The sequence below is a fragment of the Megalobrama amblycephala genome, linkage group LG23 (genome assembly GCF_018812025.1).
Source record: "Megalobrama amblycephala isolate DHTTF-2021 linkage group LG23, ASM1881202v1, whole genome shotgun sequence".
Classification (NCBI taxonomy): Eukaryota; Metazoa; Chordata; class Actinopteri; order Cypriniformes; family Xenocyprididae; genus Megalobrama; species Megalobrama amblycephala.
The window spans coordinates 2,886,957-2,903,368 of record NC_063066.1 but is presented as its reverse complement, the minus strand read 5'-3'; the positions used below and the strand labels follow the sequence as shown (position 1 = coordinate 2,903,368).

Below are 16,412 nucleotides of genomic sequence, written 5' to 3'. Positions count from 1 at the left end.
ACGAATGCTTTCATCATTACTAACAGTGGAAACACGATGTAACTAATAGATTCGAGTCCAGAACTCAGTCACTGATAAACTCACGCTGTTTGATTGACAGCTCCAGCGATTGTAAAGGGAGCGTTCTTTGATCGTTTTCTATATATGATGTAATCACAGTTTAAATAACAGATTATTTTCATCGTACTAAGAGAATCAAGGTGAAGTTGAGCGTTTAGTCACTGGTTTGATTTACTGACACACAGACAAAGATCATCTGACTGTACATGAATCATTAATATCAGATCAGGCATTAGAATGAACACAGTTACTGACATGTTGTTGCATTACTCTCGAATCCATTTCGTAAAAGTCTGTTTGCACCAAAATGTGATTGATTTACCAAAGAATCCACACCTATCTGGTGTCAATAAAAGCTTTTATTGGACTAACAAGGAAGTTTTCAGCTCTGAAACTTACAGGATATTCTTATAGTACGATGACCTCTTATGTATCAAAAGATGTTAGTGTACCCTATTGGTGGAAAGTGGTCATTACTTTCACTAAATGTCCTATGCAGTGTAAGTGACAGATTGTGTACCTGCAGTAAGATGATCATTGTGAAGAACATGTAAAATCCTGCTAACACTGAAGGGGTGTAATTTCCATTACTGTCAGGGACGATGTATGAGGGCATAGTGGTAAAAGTTTCCAACCAGATAGAATGGCCTGAGAGACAGAGACATTTACATTCATTAATGACATTGCTTCTGACAGTACTGTATTTCAATACAGATATTCCAATAAAGCATCATTGAACCACAGAGAAAGAGAGCGAGAGTAATTATTGCTTTCATAAGAGTCCGGTGTGTGAGTGAGCTATTCTGGGCATCTGTAGTGTCCTTCTTTGGCTCATGCCTTACAGAAGGAAAAGGGTTGAGTGAGGTCGTAAAAGCACTTTACTCTTTATCTCTGTAGACCGCAGTGAGATCAGCCGCATGCTGAAGCGGCTCACACTGAACACAGCCTCATTTTTCGGCGTTTAGAATCAAAGTGTCATTTCGGAGCTTGTATGTTGAAGTAATGCGTTTTCTGCAGCGTGTAGTGTGCGTTTGAAATATCGAGGGGGATGCTCCCCGTACTGTACCCAGGGCTCCGATGAGACACATGAAAAATAGAAGAACCACACAGAAGAGAACATCCGTATTCATCTTCCTCTCGATCTTGCTGCGTTTGTACCTGGGTCCGCTGTTGTTTAACATGGATTTGGTCTCCTGTCCTGCAATGAATAAATTATGATGTAAAAACAAGAACATTTGTAAAATAGCAACACCCATTTACAAGCCATACCATGTGTATAAATGATCAAGAGAGGCATAGTGGGCTATAGAAAATGCCAGTACACTGCGACAGAATGAACTATAATGTCGCCATTATAATCAACTAAGCTGATGCACGTGTTTGCATTATAGACGGCTTCATTGATTATAATGGGAGAATGTGTTCTAGTTTGTTGCGTCACTGCCAGTGTAAATGGGATGTTAAAGACTTAAAAGAGTCTGGCAGTATAGCATGGGTTTATTGCACTATTAGATGTCACAGTTTATTAGGCTTTATCATTATGAATGATGATGAATGGAAATGTACAACGTGATTTATAAAAACAAAAACAGCTTACAGATGGGGAAACTAAAGAAAAGGATGTGGAAGTAATTCAAGGTCGGGGTTGTTTTTGAAGGAAGTCTCTTCTGCTCACCAAAGCTGCATTTATTTGATTAAAAATACAGTAAAAACTGTAAAATTGTGAAATATTATTATTATTTAAAACAGCTGTTTTCTATGTGAATATATAGTAAAGTGGAATTTATTCCTGTGATCAAAGCTGGATTTTCAGCATCATTCCTCCAGTCTTCAGTGTCACATGATCCTTCAGAAATCATTCTAATATGATGATTTGCTGCTCAAGAAACATTTATGATTATTATCAATGTTGAAATCAGTTGTGCTGCTTAATATTTTTGTGGAAACCATGATATATATATATATTAGTTTTTTAAAAATAAAACAAAATAATAAAGTGTGATAATACTAATATATTTTAAAATAAAAAAATTAGTATTAAATAAAAATACAATTATTTTATAATACACTTAAAAATACCTTGCTATTATTTACATTTTTATATTTTTATTTATTTTTTTATTTTTATTTTATATATGAATTTTCAACTTTCAAAACTAAAATCAGCAAGCTTTTATTTTGGGATATTTTAAAAATTTTAATAAAATGAAATCTAAAAGACTTTTAAATCACATGAGCCAATATTTTATTCACAATAGAACATAGATAACATAAATGATTAAAGGGAGAAATTTTACAATTTTATGCACAAAATAATCTCATTTCAAATTTGATCCCTGATACAGGTCTCAAAATAGTTGGGACAGGGGCAACAAATTCAGCTGGGAGAACATCTAAGTTAATTGATATCAGGTCTGTCACATGGTTAGCTATAAAAGGATATCTTAGATAAAGTAAAGATGGGCAGAGCTGTGACAGAGTGCGTAAAAAGATTGTGGAATACTTTAAAAACAATGTTCCTCAGCGTCAAATTGCAAAAGCTTTGCAAATCTCGTCATCTACAGTGCATAACATCATCAAAAGATTCAGAGAAACTGGAGAAATCTCTGTGCGTAAGGGACAAGGCCGAAGACCTTTATTGGATGCCCGTGGTCTTCAGGCCCTCAGACGACACTGATTGTGTCAATGACATTACTAAATGGGCCCAGGAATACTTCAAAAAAACAACTGTCAGTAAACGCAATCCGCCGTGCCATCTGCAGATGCCAACTAAAGCTCGATCATGCAAAAAGGAAGCCATATGTGAACATGGTTCAGAAGCGGCATCATGTCCTGTGGACTGTTTCAAACTGGAAAAGTGATCAGACGAGTCCAAATTTAACATTCTTGTTGGAAATCATGGACGCCGTGTCCTCCGGGCTAAAGAGGAGGGAGACCTTCCAGCGTGTTACCTTTAGCAGGCATCAAATTTGAAATGAGCTCATTTTGTGCATAAAATTGTAAAATTTCTCCGTTTAAACATTTGTTATGTTATCTATGTTCTATTGTGAATAAAATATTGGCTCATGTGATTTGAAAGTCTTTTAGTTTTCATTTTATTCAAATTTAAAACGCATCCCAACTTTTCCAGAATTCAGGTTGTATATTCTCTTTAATGTAATTACGTGTTAAATTAAGTGTTAAATGTTCAAATACTTAAGTTAAATTAATTATGTTAAATTATTCACTTAGTATGCTAGGCGATTTATTAATTACCAGTTAATCAAGAGTCAGAAATTACTTTTAATTGATTTTATTATGAACCAATGTGTTTTACGTATGCATTATATAGTAAGCTATGCGTATTTTAAATTAATATCATTTTTATATACTTAGGATAATCATTAACTGACCCGATTTGTCAAGACACCAGTTTGCAAATAAATGTACAATAGTAATACCAAGGTTTTTGGGACATTTCTTATCACAAAATAAAAATCCAGAAAGTACCATGGTGATCATTCAGCACCATGACTAATATCAAGGTATGCTGGTATGGTACATCCACAGTCCTTTTTAAAGGGATTTTACTTTACATTACTTTATTAAAAACAATAAATATGCCTCTCCACAAAATAATTGTGTATGTGGCCAAGTATATATTTTAGTGTATCCCATGTGAACACACAGTACTGTGGAGGGTAGTGTGAAATGTGATGATGAAATGTACCTGCGTACACCACTATTCCAGCTGCGTCATCAGTATTTCTCACTGTGCACCCGCGCAGCAGAAGACTATCGATGCCGAAGCCCGTTCTCCTCTTATCAGGCCTCTCCCTGTGACATCAAACACAGCATCTTCCTTATTCACCCAGACTAATTACCTCGGCGTGTGCCACGTGAGTAATGGGGCCGTCTTTGAATGGAAGAGCAGGATAAGAGCTTTATAATGCTTGGGAACATCAGAATCATCTCTCAGCGTGATAACCCAGTTAATATGGCTGCAGCGGGACCAGAAAAGGCCCAAGTCTGTTTGTCAGCCTACTTTATGCTCTGGCTGTGTGGGGGAAACTTTGCAACGGTAGTTTAACCCTCTGATGTTGGTGTACATCCACGACCTTTGACCCTAACCCATTTTTGTAGATGAATGTCCTCTTTATATGTTCTATTTATTATTTATAACAATATGAATTCAACATGGCAAGTACTGATGCATCAACCTCTGAAATATACTGCAGTGGGCTATTGGTAAATCATAATTATGAGATTACAAAGTCAAAATTATGACATACTAAATCATAACTGATATCACTAAATAAAAATTATAACTCAAAATCATATCTATGTGATTATAGTCATAATTATGAGATAAGTATTACATACTAATAATTTTAACATTTTATGTCATAATTATGAGATAGTTGAAATTATGAGATAGTTGAAATTATGACATACTAAATCATAACTGATATCACAAAATAAAAATTATAACTCAAAATCATATCTATGTGATTATAGTCATAATTATGAGATAATTATGAGATAAGTATTACATACTAATAATTTTAACATTTTATGTCATAATTATGAGATAGTTGAAATTATGAGATAGTTGAAATTATGACATGCTAAATCATAATTATGAGATTAAAAAGTCAAAATTATGACAAAATTGAAATTATGAGATAATGTCAAAATTATGACATACTAAGTCATAACTGAGATTACAAAATAGAAATTATGACATACAAAATCATATTTATGAGATTATAGTCATAATTATGAGATAAAGTCAAAATTATTACATACTAAATAATCATTTTATGTCAGTCAAAATTATGAGATAAAGTCAAAATTATTACATACTAAGTCATATTTATAAGATTGTCAAATCATAAAAAGTCAAAATTATGACATACTAAATCATAACTGATATCAAAAAATAAAAATTATGACACAAAATCATATCTATGTGATTATAGTCATAATTATGAGATAAAAAGTCAAAATTATTACATACTAAAAATTTTAACATTTTGTCATAATTACGACATAAAATGTTGAAATTATGAGATAGTTGAAATTATGACACTAAGTCATAACTGAGATTACAAAATAGAAATTATGAAATACAAAATCATATTTATGAGATTATAGTCATAATTATGAGATAAAGTCAAAATTATCACATACTAAATCATCATTTTATGTCAATCAAAATTATGAGATAAAGTCAAAATTATGACAAAGTTATAATTATGAGATTAAAAGGGCAAAATTATTAAATAAAAAAATCGAAATTATTACATACTAAGTCATGTTTATAAGACTGTCAAATCATATTTATGAGATTAAAAAGTCAAAATTATAAAACGATTGCAATTGAGATAAAGTCAAAATTATGGCATACTAAGTCATAATTATGAGATTACAAAATCAAAATTATGACATACAAAATCATATTTATGAGATTAGTCATAATTATGATAAAAAGTCAAAATTATTACATACTAAATTATGATTGTAACATTTTATGTCATAATTATGACATAAAAAGTTGAAATTATGACAGTCATAATTCACAATTTTTATGTCATATTTATGACATAAATCTAAATTATAAGATAAAGTTGAAATTATGATATGAGTAATAATTAGATTTAAAAAATTGAAATTATGACATACTAAGACATACTTTGAACATTTTGTCATAATTATGAGAAAAAAGGTGAAATTATGAGAAAATTGAAATTATGACAAAATCATAATTATGAGATTATAAAGTTGAAATTATGACAAAGTTAAAAATTATGAAATAGTCATAATTATGAGATTAAAAAGCCAAAATGATGACATACTGTCATACTTTTTTTATTGTCATATTATGAGATAAAAAGTTGAAATGATGACAGAAAGTTGAAATTATTATTACTATGTCATAATTTTCACATTTTATGTAATAATTATGACACAAAAAGTTGAATTTATGATATAAAGTTGAAATCATGACATACTAAGTCATAACCATGATTATAAAGCTGAATTTAAGATAAAAAGCCAAAAATTATGACATCTTTTTGTGTCATAATTTTGACTTTTTTTTTATCCCATAATTATGATTTAGGATTTTTATGTCATAATTATGATTTACAAAAGCATTTTTTCCCTCATGTAGCAGAAATTGGATTAGTGGACAGATGTGCACCTCTCACAAGAAAACTAGTAATGGTTAGGTGTTTTTAATTTTAAAAAGAGAGACATGAACACGTTTTCCTCTGTGACGCATCAGAGGGTTGAAGCAGTTTCCCTCATTAGGAAATGACAAAAGTGAAGGCCAAACAAACACTGCTCATTGGTGTGGATCTGACAAAAGAGGCAGTCACGATGGAGTCGTGATGTAGTTAATCGTGCATGAAATTGAGTGAAATTGATTTCAGATACTCACACATAACCTTTGAACAGGTTGAGGTTGTTGTTGGGGTTTTCACACACTACAGTACTGTCAAATGTTTGAGGTTGAAATGGTTCACCCTGAAACACAAGAGAGAGGTCATGCATGATTTCCTCCTTCTATATCCTCATTTTTTAAATTATATTGTAATTTGAACTGACTAACGAGGGCTGTCCAACAAGTCCTACTGTCTGACAGAGAAAGCACACGTGGCAAACTGAGCAGTCGTGATGAACACATGACCAAAATAAACATCAACAAGTCACACCTGAACATGTTCAGTGACAGAGAGCGGTGTTTAGTGTGTCACTCAGAAATATGACAGCTATGGCAGGTATGTGTGTGTTTGGGAGTTGTTAGTTATCTTTTACACAATCACACTCTTTATTTTACTGCTCTCAGTGACATCTGGCTGACTCATAATGAAGAGTGACGTTTTATAAACCTTGTGACCTGTAGACATGTGTAACGAAACTTCAGAAGCTGTCAAAAACTGAAGTATGAAGACATAAAAGGACAGTGATTTAAAAAATAAAAATAAATAAATATTAATTAACGTACTATAACATTTTACTGTATTACAAAAAATAATACTATATATTTTTTCACATTACAGTAGATTTTTTTGCATTGTGAGATTATTTTTTATGACAATAATTAAATAAATAAATAATAAATAAATATTAATGCAATATAATTTTTTACTGTATTACAAAAAAGAATAATATATAATATATTTTTTCACATTACAGTAATGAGATTAGTTTGCATTGTGACATTATCAATTAAGCACAATTAAGGAGATTAGATTCATATTAATGTAATATAGTATTAAAGAAAATAATAATATAAATTTTTTTCACATTACAGTCGATTTTTTTGCATTTGCATTGACAATTATTATTAAATAAAATAAATAAATATTAATGTAATATAATTTTTTTTACTGTATTACAAAAAAGAATAATATATAATATATTTCTTCAAATTACAGTAGTTTTTTTTGCATTGTGAGATTATTTTTATAACAATTATTATTAAATAAAATAAATAAATATTAATGTAATATACAATTTTTACTGTATTACAAAAAAGAATAATATATAATATATTTTTTCACATTACAGTAGTTTTTTTGCATTGTGAGATTATTTTTATAACAATTATTATTAAATAAAATAAATAAATATTAATGTAATATAAATTTTTACTGTATTACAAAAAGAATAATATATAATATATATTTTTCACATTACAGTAGGTTTTTTTTTGCATTGTGAGATTATTTTTTATACAATTATTAATAAAATAAATAAATATTAATGTAATATAAAATTTTTACTGTATTACAAAAAAGAATAATATATAATATATTTTTTCACATTACAGTAGTTTTTTTTGCATTGTGAGATTATTTTTATAACAATTATTATTAAATAAAATAAATAAATATTAATGTAATATAATTTTTTACTTTATTACAAAAAGAATAATATATAATATATTTTTTCACATTACAGTAGTTTTTTTGCATTGTGAGATTATTTTTTATAACAATTATTATTAAATAAAATAAATAAATATTAATGTAATATAAATTTTTACTGTATTACAAAAAGAATAATATATAATATATTTTTTTCACATTACAGTAGGTTTTTTTTGCATTGTGAGATTATTTTTTATAACAATTATTAATAAAATAAATAAATATTAATGTAATATAAAATTTTTACTGTATTACAAAAAAGAATAATATATAACATTTTTCCACATTACAGTAGGTTTTTTTTGCATTGTGAGATTATTTTTTATAACTATTATTAAATAAATAAATAAATAAATAATGATATACACTATACTGTTTAAATGTTTGGGGTCAGTAAGATTTTATTTTAATTTTTAGAAATGAATACTTTTATTTAGAAAGGATGCATTAAATTGATCAAAAGTGACAATAAAGACATTTATAATGTTAAAAAAGATTTTTATTTCAAATAAATGCTGTTCTTTTGAACTTTCTGTTTATCAAATAGTCCTGAAAAAAAGCATTATGGTTTCCACAAAAAAAAAAAAAAATTGTTTTATTAACATTATTTTAACATCTGGAAGAATTAATTTAGCTAATTTATCAGTTTCTGTTAATAATATTTTATAGTTATAGTTTATAGTTTATATATTATAGTAATATTCCACTTGATTTAATACTTTATCAATGACATTTATGAATATTTGTGAATACCAGTTTCCACCTGGTTGATCGGATCACAAGTAGATGAGGGAAACACATTCCCGTTTACTCCTGCTGTTTTAATCCGTCTCTTTTGTCCACTATCAAACACTTCTGTCCTGATTTCTGGATCTATGGGCGGGTAAATGTATGGTTTTTTTCAGATCTTTCGATCTAATGGATGAAATAAGCTCATGCATTTACATATGAAACACACAGAGAGCACGTTTTTCATCTTCAAACCAAACTTGGATCTTCAGCCGTCAAAGTTTAAATCCCGTCTGGCTAGAGCACTTCCCATAATGTTTACATGTTAGGTTAGTAGATGGAGAGTAGCCAGTCTTTAGTGGCTGTTCGACCACATGAGCGTTTACACTACGAAAGTGGACAAGCTCGATACGTTTTACACCCCGTTTACACCTGTATTTAGCATCATCCACTTGTGATCCGATCGACCAATACCAGGTGTAAACAGGGCCTAAGTGTCCTAACGGCTCACAGCTGTACGCTTTAGATTCTCCCACAGGTGTTTTATGATAGCCACTTACCAGAGTAGAAAAGCCTGGCACCACCCTCCTCTGTTTGAGGTTGGTCTCTCCATCCAGATTGGCTGTTTCCATATGGCACACTCCATTAGGGTCAGACGTGTGCAGGAGCAGGATGTCAGCTGGGATGATCTGGTTAGAGAGCACTCTCACAAAATCCCCCACCCGAACATCCTTCCACCTCCTCTCCACGAAGCACATCTGTTTCCTGTGAGGAGACAAGAGTTAATACCTCACACGGACTCTTCTGATGCTTTGTGGGGTTTCATATCAATGCACAGACACACTCGGACACTATTAATATGGGTATGAATACACGGATGCTGTATAGTGCATGTATGAAAAATTCATGATGAGATGGGAAGCAATACAGGACATATTTATTGCTAATTTGAGCATATCTATGTGTACAGGCAATTTTTTTTTTTGACTAAGCTCATCCTGAATCAATAAAACGAGATGAGTTGCATCTTCTAGTAAGTGTCAATGTCAGCCGTCATCAAAGAGCACACGGGTCACGCTGTGAATGTCAGGTATGCTGTTCTACACGCACAACCGGGTTGGGTGGTTCTTTACTGTCTGACGGAAACATCATGGTCACACCTCACACTCAGCAGAAGAGCATCTTAAACATAACTCCAGGGTGGAGCTCACGTCTTCCCTTCTGTCAGGTTACATGGAAGCAGTTTCATAACACATTTAATGTTTTTCAAGCATAAAAGTAAGGGTGAATTTCACCACTACCAAAAAAAAAAAAAAAAAAAAAAAAAAAAAAAAAATCTCCAGTTTATTTTTTTTTTTTTTTTTTTAAATGAACTGGAGATTTAAAAAAAAGTTTTTATTTTTTTGGTAGTGATGAAATTTACCCTTACTTTTAAGGGTGAAAAAAAGATTTTATATCATTATTTTTTGATTATATATATATATATTATTTTCCAATATAAAATAATCTCATATTACTTTTAATGTGAAAAAATACATACAGTATATATATATATATATATATATATATATATATATTTTTTTTTTTTTTCACATTAAAAGTAATATGAGATTATTTTATATTGGGACAGTTTTTATAACAATTAAACACATATAAGGACATTACTATTAATGTAATATGGTATTTTTTACTGTATTACAAAAAATAAAATGAAATATTTTTTTCACATTATAGTAATATGAGTTTTTTTGCTTTATGAAATTATTTTTTATAACAAATAAGTACAATTAAGGACATTGGATTCATATTCATGTAATATAAAATGTATTACAAAAAAAGAATTTTATATATATATATATATAGAGAGAGAGAGAGAGAGAGAGAGTATTAATTTACATATATACAATTATATTTATATATTTATATTTCACATTAAAGTAATATGACATTATTGTTTTTATAAAAACTAAGCACAATTAAGGACATTATTACCATTAATGTAATATAGTATTTTTACTGTATTACAAAAAGAATAATCTAAAATATTTTTTCTCACATTACATTAATATGAGTTTCTTTGCATTGTGAGATTATTTTGCATTGTAACGTTGTCAATTAAGTACAATTAAGTATATTAGATTCACATAAATGCAATATATTTTTACTGTATTGCAAATAATATTTTTTTCACATATGCAATTTTTTGCATTGTGACAGTTTTTATATCATATCATATATATATATATATATATATATATATATATATATATATATATATATATATATATATATATATATATATATATATAAGAGCAATAAAAAAAAATATTTATTTATTTATTTATTTATTTTTTTGCATTGTGAGATTATTTTTATAACAATTAAGCCCAAATAATGATATAAGATTCACATTAATGCAATATAGTATTTTTAACTGCATTACATAAAATAATTATTATAATTTTTGCATTACAATAATGAGCAAGAGTGGGGGAAATTATACTTATTTGTCTTGGAAAATAATGGCACAATTAATTTTCCTTAAGAAAAATTCTTGTTTTGAATTTGAGGTACTTGCTGCTGTCAAATTATGGATAAATGTACAGTTCATTCCCATTGCCAGGAAAATATTGCCTTCAAAACAACTCCTTTTCCTTCATGCAAACCTGAATCCATTTCAATTACACCACTAAGTGAAGAAAATGAATTAATTATGTTTTTACTAATAAAATGGCTGACAAAAGAATATTAGTTAGGCAGGACTGCTGCTGTTTTGTGCCAAGCAAGCATTTCTCTGAATGAAGTGGCTGATGTCTGTTTGAGATAGTGGCGTGAGATAAATCTTGCGAGGAGCGCTCCAGAAGAACTCACTGTTTGCAGTCTGTGATTAGCGAGACGTCTATTTCTGGCATTTAACTGTCAGTCAAAATGTGTGAGTGTGAAGAAATGATGATGTGTGAGACAAACACCTGCTCTTGAATACGCTATCTTTGAACGAGAGACAACACCTTATACCATTTCACAGCATTCAACCGCACGCTGAATTTTAACTCATTTTGTGACGTTCGCACACTGTCTTTAATGTGAAAAACTACAGTGGCTGAAGATAAAATATGATCATGCTTGGCTGGCAATTCCATCATAATCATTATCATTTCATCATAATCAATCATAATCACCGGTTACTCTCTATCAGAAAGTCCTCATCCTATCATCTGAGATGCGTTTTGAAGTGTCTCTGATGGTAACTATGAACTAGTAGGTGCAACCAGCATTTCAAAGCATGCTTTTTAAATCTAATCTACCAATATATCTGCATTCCTCTCAGTTAAATGGCAGGGGAGAGACCAAAGTTTCTTAGTTTCACATGACAGGCATCAGACCAAAGAAATGAGCAAGGTTGCATACAACACGGTAGGTCATGTTTGCTCTAGCAGAAGCGTAACGACCCATACGGTATGTGGGAAAGGTGCATGCATGAACATTTGTACAAGATCAGCGTGACTCATCAGGATGGGAGGCATTACTTACACTGCATCCTACTCACATTTTTATGATACAAAGGCATGCCATGTCAAATGTCAAAGCTCATGCATGCTAATTTAAGTCAGCCAGCCTGGCAACTGTTTGTTAAAGTTTGCCATTGTTTGCAGCAGATGTATTTCTTAATGAAAGTTTGGGGGCAGTATGTTCTATCACAAGGAAAGCGATCTATAAATAACTACCTGCCTCACTCCTGACAATTCCTCCTGCATCCCTCCTCCACACCAACTGCCCCTCTCCTCTCCACATATGTCCAGGAGCCTGATTATAAACTGCAAGCCCAAACCTGCCTTTTGTAGGTATTAGAGGTGTTTGGTAAAGCATGCATCACTATTATTGTTGGGAGCAAGAGCCCCTCTGAAGTTTTCAGCCAAATGGATTTTGACAAAAAAATACTTATTTTTAAATATAAAATGAATGGCGCCCCAAACTCACCTTTTTTTTTTTGTTGAATTTCACCGTTTTGAAACCAAAATATTTAATTTAGTGATTTGTGCAGAACCAAGGAGATTTTCAGTGATAATACTTTTTGTGCACCAAAAATAACAAAAAAATGACTTTATCTACTGATGGGCGATTTCAAAACACTGCTTCATGAAGCTTTACGAATCTTTTGTTTCGAATCAGTGATTCAGCGCGTGTATCAAACTGACAAAGTCACGTGAACCTTTGAAGTTTCAAAACACTTATGACGTAACGAAGCCTCGTTTACTGAAATCATGTGACTTTCACACTCTGAACCACTGATTTGAAACAAATGATTCTTAAAGCTTCGAAGCTTCATGAAGCAGTGTTTTGAAATCGGCCATCACTAGATATAGAGGAAGATCCATTTAGATCTGTTCTTATGGATAGATCCGTTTAGATCCACTCTGATGGACAACAACAACAACAACAACAACAACAACAAAAAACTCCCTGAAACTTCCTAGCTCTTCCATCTTTACTGTTATTTTTATTCCTTATGTTCTATTTTTATTCTTCTTCTTTATGTAAAGCACTTTGAATTACCATTGTGTATGAGATGTGCTATACAAATAAAATTGCCTTGCCTTGCCTATATATTGTGGAATAAAGTCGCTATTTTGTTATTTTTGGTGCATATATATATATATATATATATATATATATATATATATATATATATATATATATATATATATATATATAAGAAGTTATATATTATATACTTATATATATATATATATATATAAGAAGTTTCGTCTGCTCACCAAGGCTACATTTATTTAATTAAAAATACAGTAAAACAGTAATATTGTGAAATATTATTACAATTTAAAATAACTGTTTTCTATTTGAATATATTTCACAAAGTAATTTATTCCTGTGATGCAAAGCTGAATTTTCAGCATCATTACTCCAGTCTTCAGTGTCACATGATCCTTCAGAAATCATTCTAATATCCTGATCTGCTGCTCAAGAAACATTTAATGTGTACAATTGTACAAAATATTTTTGTACAATATTTTTTTTCAGGATTATTTGATGAATAGAAAGTTCAAAAGAACAGTGTTTATCTGAAATCTAATCTTTTGTAACATTATAAATGTCTTTACTGCCACTTTTGATTGATTTAATGCATCCTTGCTGAATAAAAGTATTCATTTCTTTCATTTCTTTTCAAAAAAATAAAAATAAAAATTCTTACTGACCCCAAACTTTTGAACGGTAGTGTATAATGCTACAGAAGCTTTGTATTTCAGATAAATGCTGTTCTTTTGAACTTTCTATTCATCAAGGAATCCTGAAAAAAAAAAGTACACAACTGTTTTCAACATTGAAAATAATCATAAATGTTTCTTGAGCAGCATATCATCATATTAGAATGATTTCTGAAGGATCATGTGACACTGAAGACTGGAGTAACGATGCTGAAAATTCAGCTTTGCATCACAGGAATAAATTACTTTGTCAAATATATTTAAATAGTACACAGTTATTTTAAATTGTAATAATATTTCACAATATTACTGTTTTTTACTGTATTTTTAATTAAATAAATGTAGCCTTGGTGAGCAGACGAAACTTCTTTTAAAAACATTAAAAATCTTAGTGGTTCCAAACTTTTGGACTGTACTGTATATATATATATATAAACAATCTTTGATGTTAGATGCCAATAATCACGATTAATCAATTTTACAGCCCTACTGAGTAATATTAATTATATATTATGAAAATAAAAGTTTACACTTTGCGTAAGATGTCCTTGTTACAGTATAATTATACATTTAAGTACTGAGTAATAGGGCTATAAAATCGATTAATCGTGATTAATCGTGATTAATCGCAATTAATCACATATAACATAAAAGTTTGTGTTTATATAATATACGTGTGTGTGTGTGTGTGTGTGTGTGTGTGTGTGTATACATATATAAATATATAAACTTTTATGTTAGATGTGATTAATCGCGATTAATCGATTTGATTTTACAGCCCTACTGAGTAATATTAATTAACTGCATGTAATTACTATATGGTTAAGATTAGAATTAGGGCTATTTGCTTGCAATTATACATAATTAATAGTTATTACTATAGTAACTATATCTAATGTGTAACAAGGACACTGTAAAATAAAGTGTTACCTTTAATGAAGTATGTATGTTCTCACTTCGGTTCATAATTCAGAAGTATACAGCGAAAGCTGAAGGTAAGTTTTATTATAAATAATATTAGTTGTTTTATTTGGGGTTGGGTTTCCCCATAAAACAGAAGCAGTGTTATCAAAAAGTAAATTCTGATGTGTTCCATAAAGTTCACTCCATCAGTTCAGTCAGCCAAGTTCAAATTTCGTTAGTGCATTATAGAAATTTATATTATTTTAGGATTTGACTCCAGCCCTTGTATACTACAAAATGACATCACTAGACTATCATGCCAGAAATATCCATATTGACCCCTCAAAAAAATATTATTGATTAAAAATGAGATTATTGCTCATACTTACTTAGTATTAAGGATTTGAACAAACCACTCTAAGTAGGCCTGTTACACTTTATTGAGTAACCTATCCCATATCTAGCAACGCCCAAGCAACTACCCAGAACATCTTAGCAACACCCTAGTGACCATCCACAACACCGGTGGTCAGTTTTGCATGTATAAGCACGACTCGCATTTTCTTCAGAAAGTTCAAAAATCCTGTTTACTAAACGAACATGAGGACTAGCTGCTTATTTTCTTAAATATTCAACAGCAGTAAAAATTCACAGCAGGAGAGAATTAAACAGCCAAGACGGAATAAGCATCACTTTGTCTGCCCTGAGCTGTTTTAATGAAAGTGGGTTCGACTATGTGTGTGAACAATATTATAAAACTCTCTCCCTTTGGGGCAGAATAGGAACTAATCAATCATAACCGCTGGAGGAAAGCACCATGGTTCATTCAGTTCGAATATGGGAGGGAAACGTGCACATTACAAGCATTAGTAACACTGTACAGTGTAAAACCGTGTGAAGTATTAGATTAGCGTAATGATTTTGTTGCTTTCAGACAGACGGTTCCCTTGTGGAGCCAGTGGAACGAGGGATTGTCTGACTGCTGGGAACCGTTTGAAATTGAATTGTTTACTTATGGGTATGAAACTCCAGCATGATAAAACAATGTCATAAAGGGAAAGCAGCCCTTGCCAAGAAACTGAATGAAATCATCACTACTGGTTGTCGTGCATCATGGTGCCTAAGCACAATAGATGTTGCCTGTAAATTTATTCTCTTGAAATCACATGGAAGACTAAACAATGCTTTTAACTTACAAAATGTGGCATATTTAAGCAATATCACATTATTGTGTGTATAATATTGCTTTTATATCATTACAATTCAATAAACAAGAACTTAATATTGAGCTACTTCCATTTAAGACACTATATTGCCAGTTACTTTGACTGTTTTTCTCTAGCCAACGAAAACACTTCAAAGCAAAGCCACAGCAAAATCAACTGTAGTACTGGTATTTCATTCCTGAATTAAATAGCAAATGAAAGAGTTGAGTAAATGATTCAATGACTCAATCATATGAATCAGAGTTTTTGAATAGGTTATATTAATGATTCAATGACTCACTCGTATGAATCAGAGTTTTTGAATAGGTTATATTAATGATTCAATGGCTCACTCGTATGAATCAGAGTTT

General features: G+C 30.5%; 1 protein-coding gene across 2 annotated transcripts in view; it reads right to left on the bottom strand.

Annotated features, from left to right (window-relative positions):
• atp10b (ATPase phospholipid transporting 10B) overlaps positions 1 to 16,412 on the bottom strand; it is a 51,505-nt gene that overhangs the window by 22,989 nt on the left and 12,104 nt on the right. For both annotated transcript variants that reach the window (XM_048176931.1, XM_048176932.1), the window contains 5 exons: positions 9,269 to 9,473; positions 6,485 to 6,570; positions 3,770 to 3,876; positions 1,127 to 1,258; positions 581 to 708 (listed from right to left, as the gene is read on the bottom strand). In XM_048176931.1, coding sequence (XP_048032888.1) covers positions 581 to 708; positions 1,127 to 1,258; positions 3,770 to 3,876; positions 6,485 to 6,570; positions 9,269 to 9,473 — 658 coding nt within the window. The remainder of the gene's footprint in view (positions 1 to 580; positions 709 to 1,126; positions 1,259 to 3,769; positions 3,877 to 6,484; positions 6,571 to 9,268; positions 9,474 to 16,412) is intronic.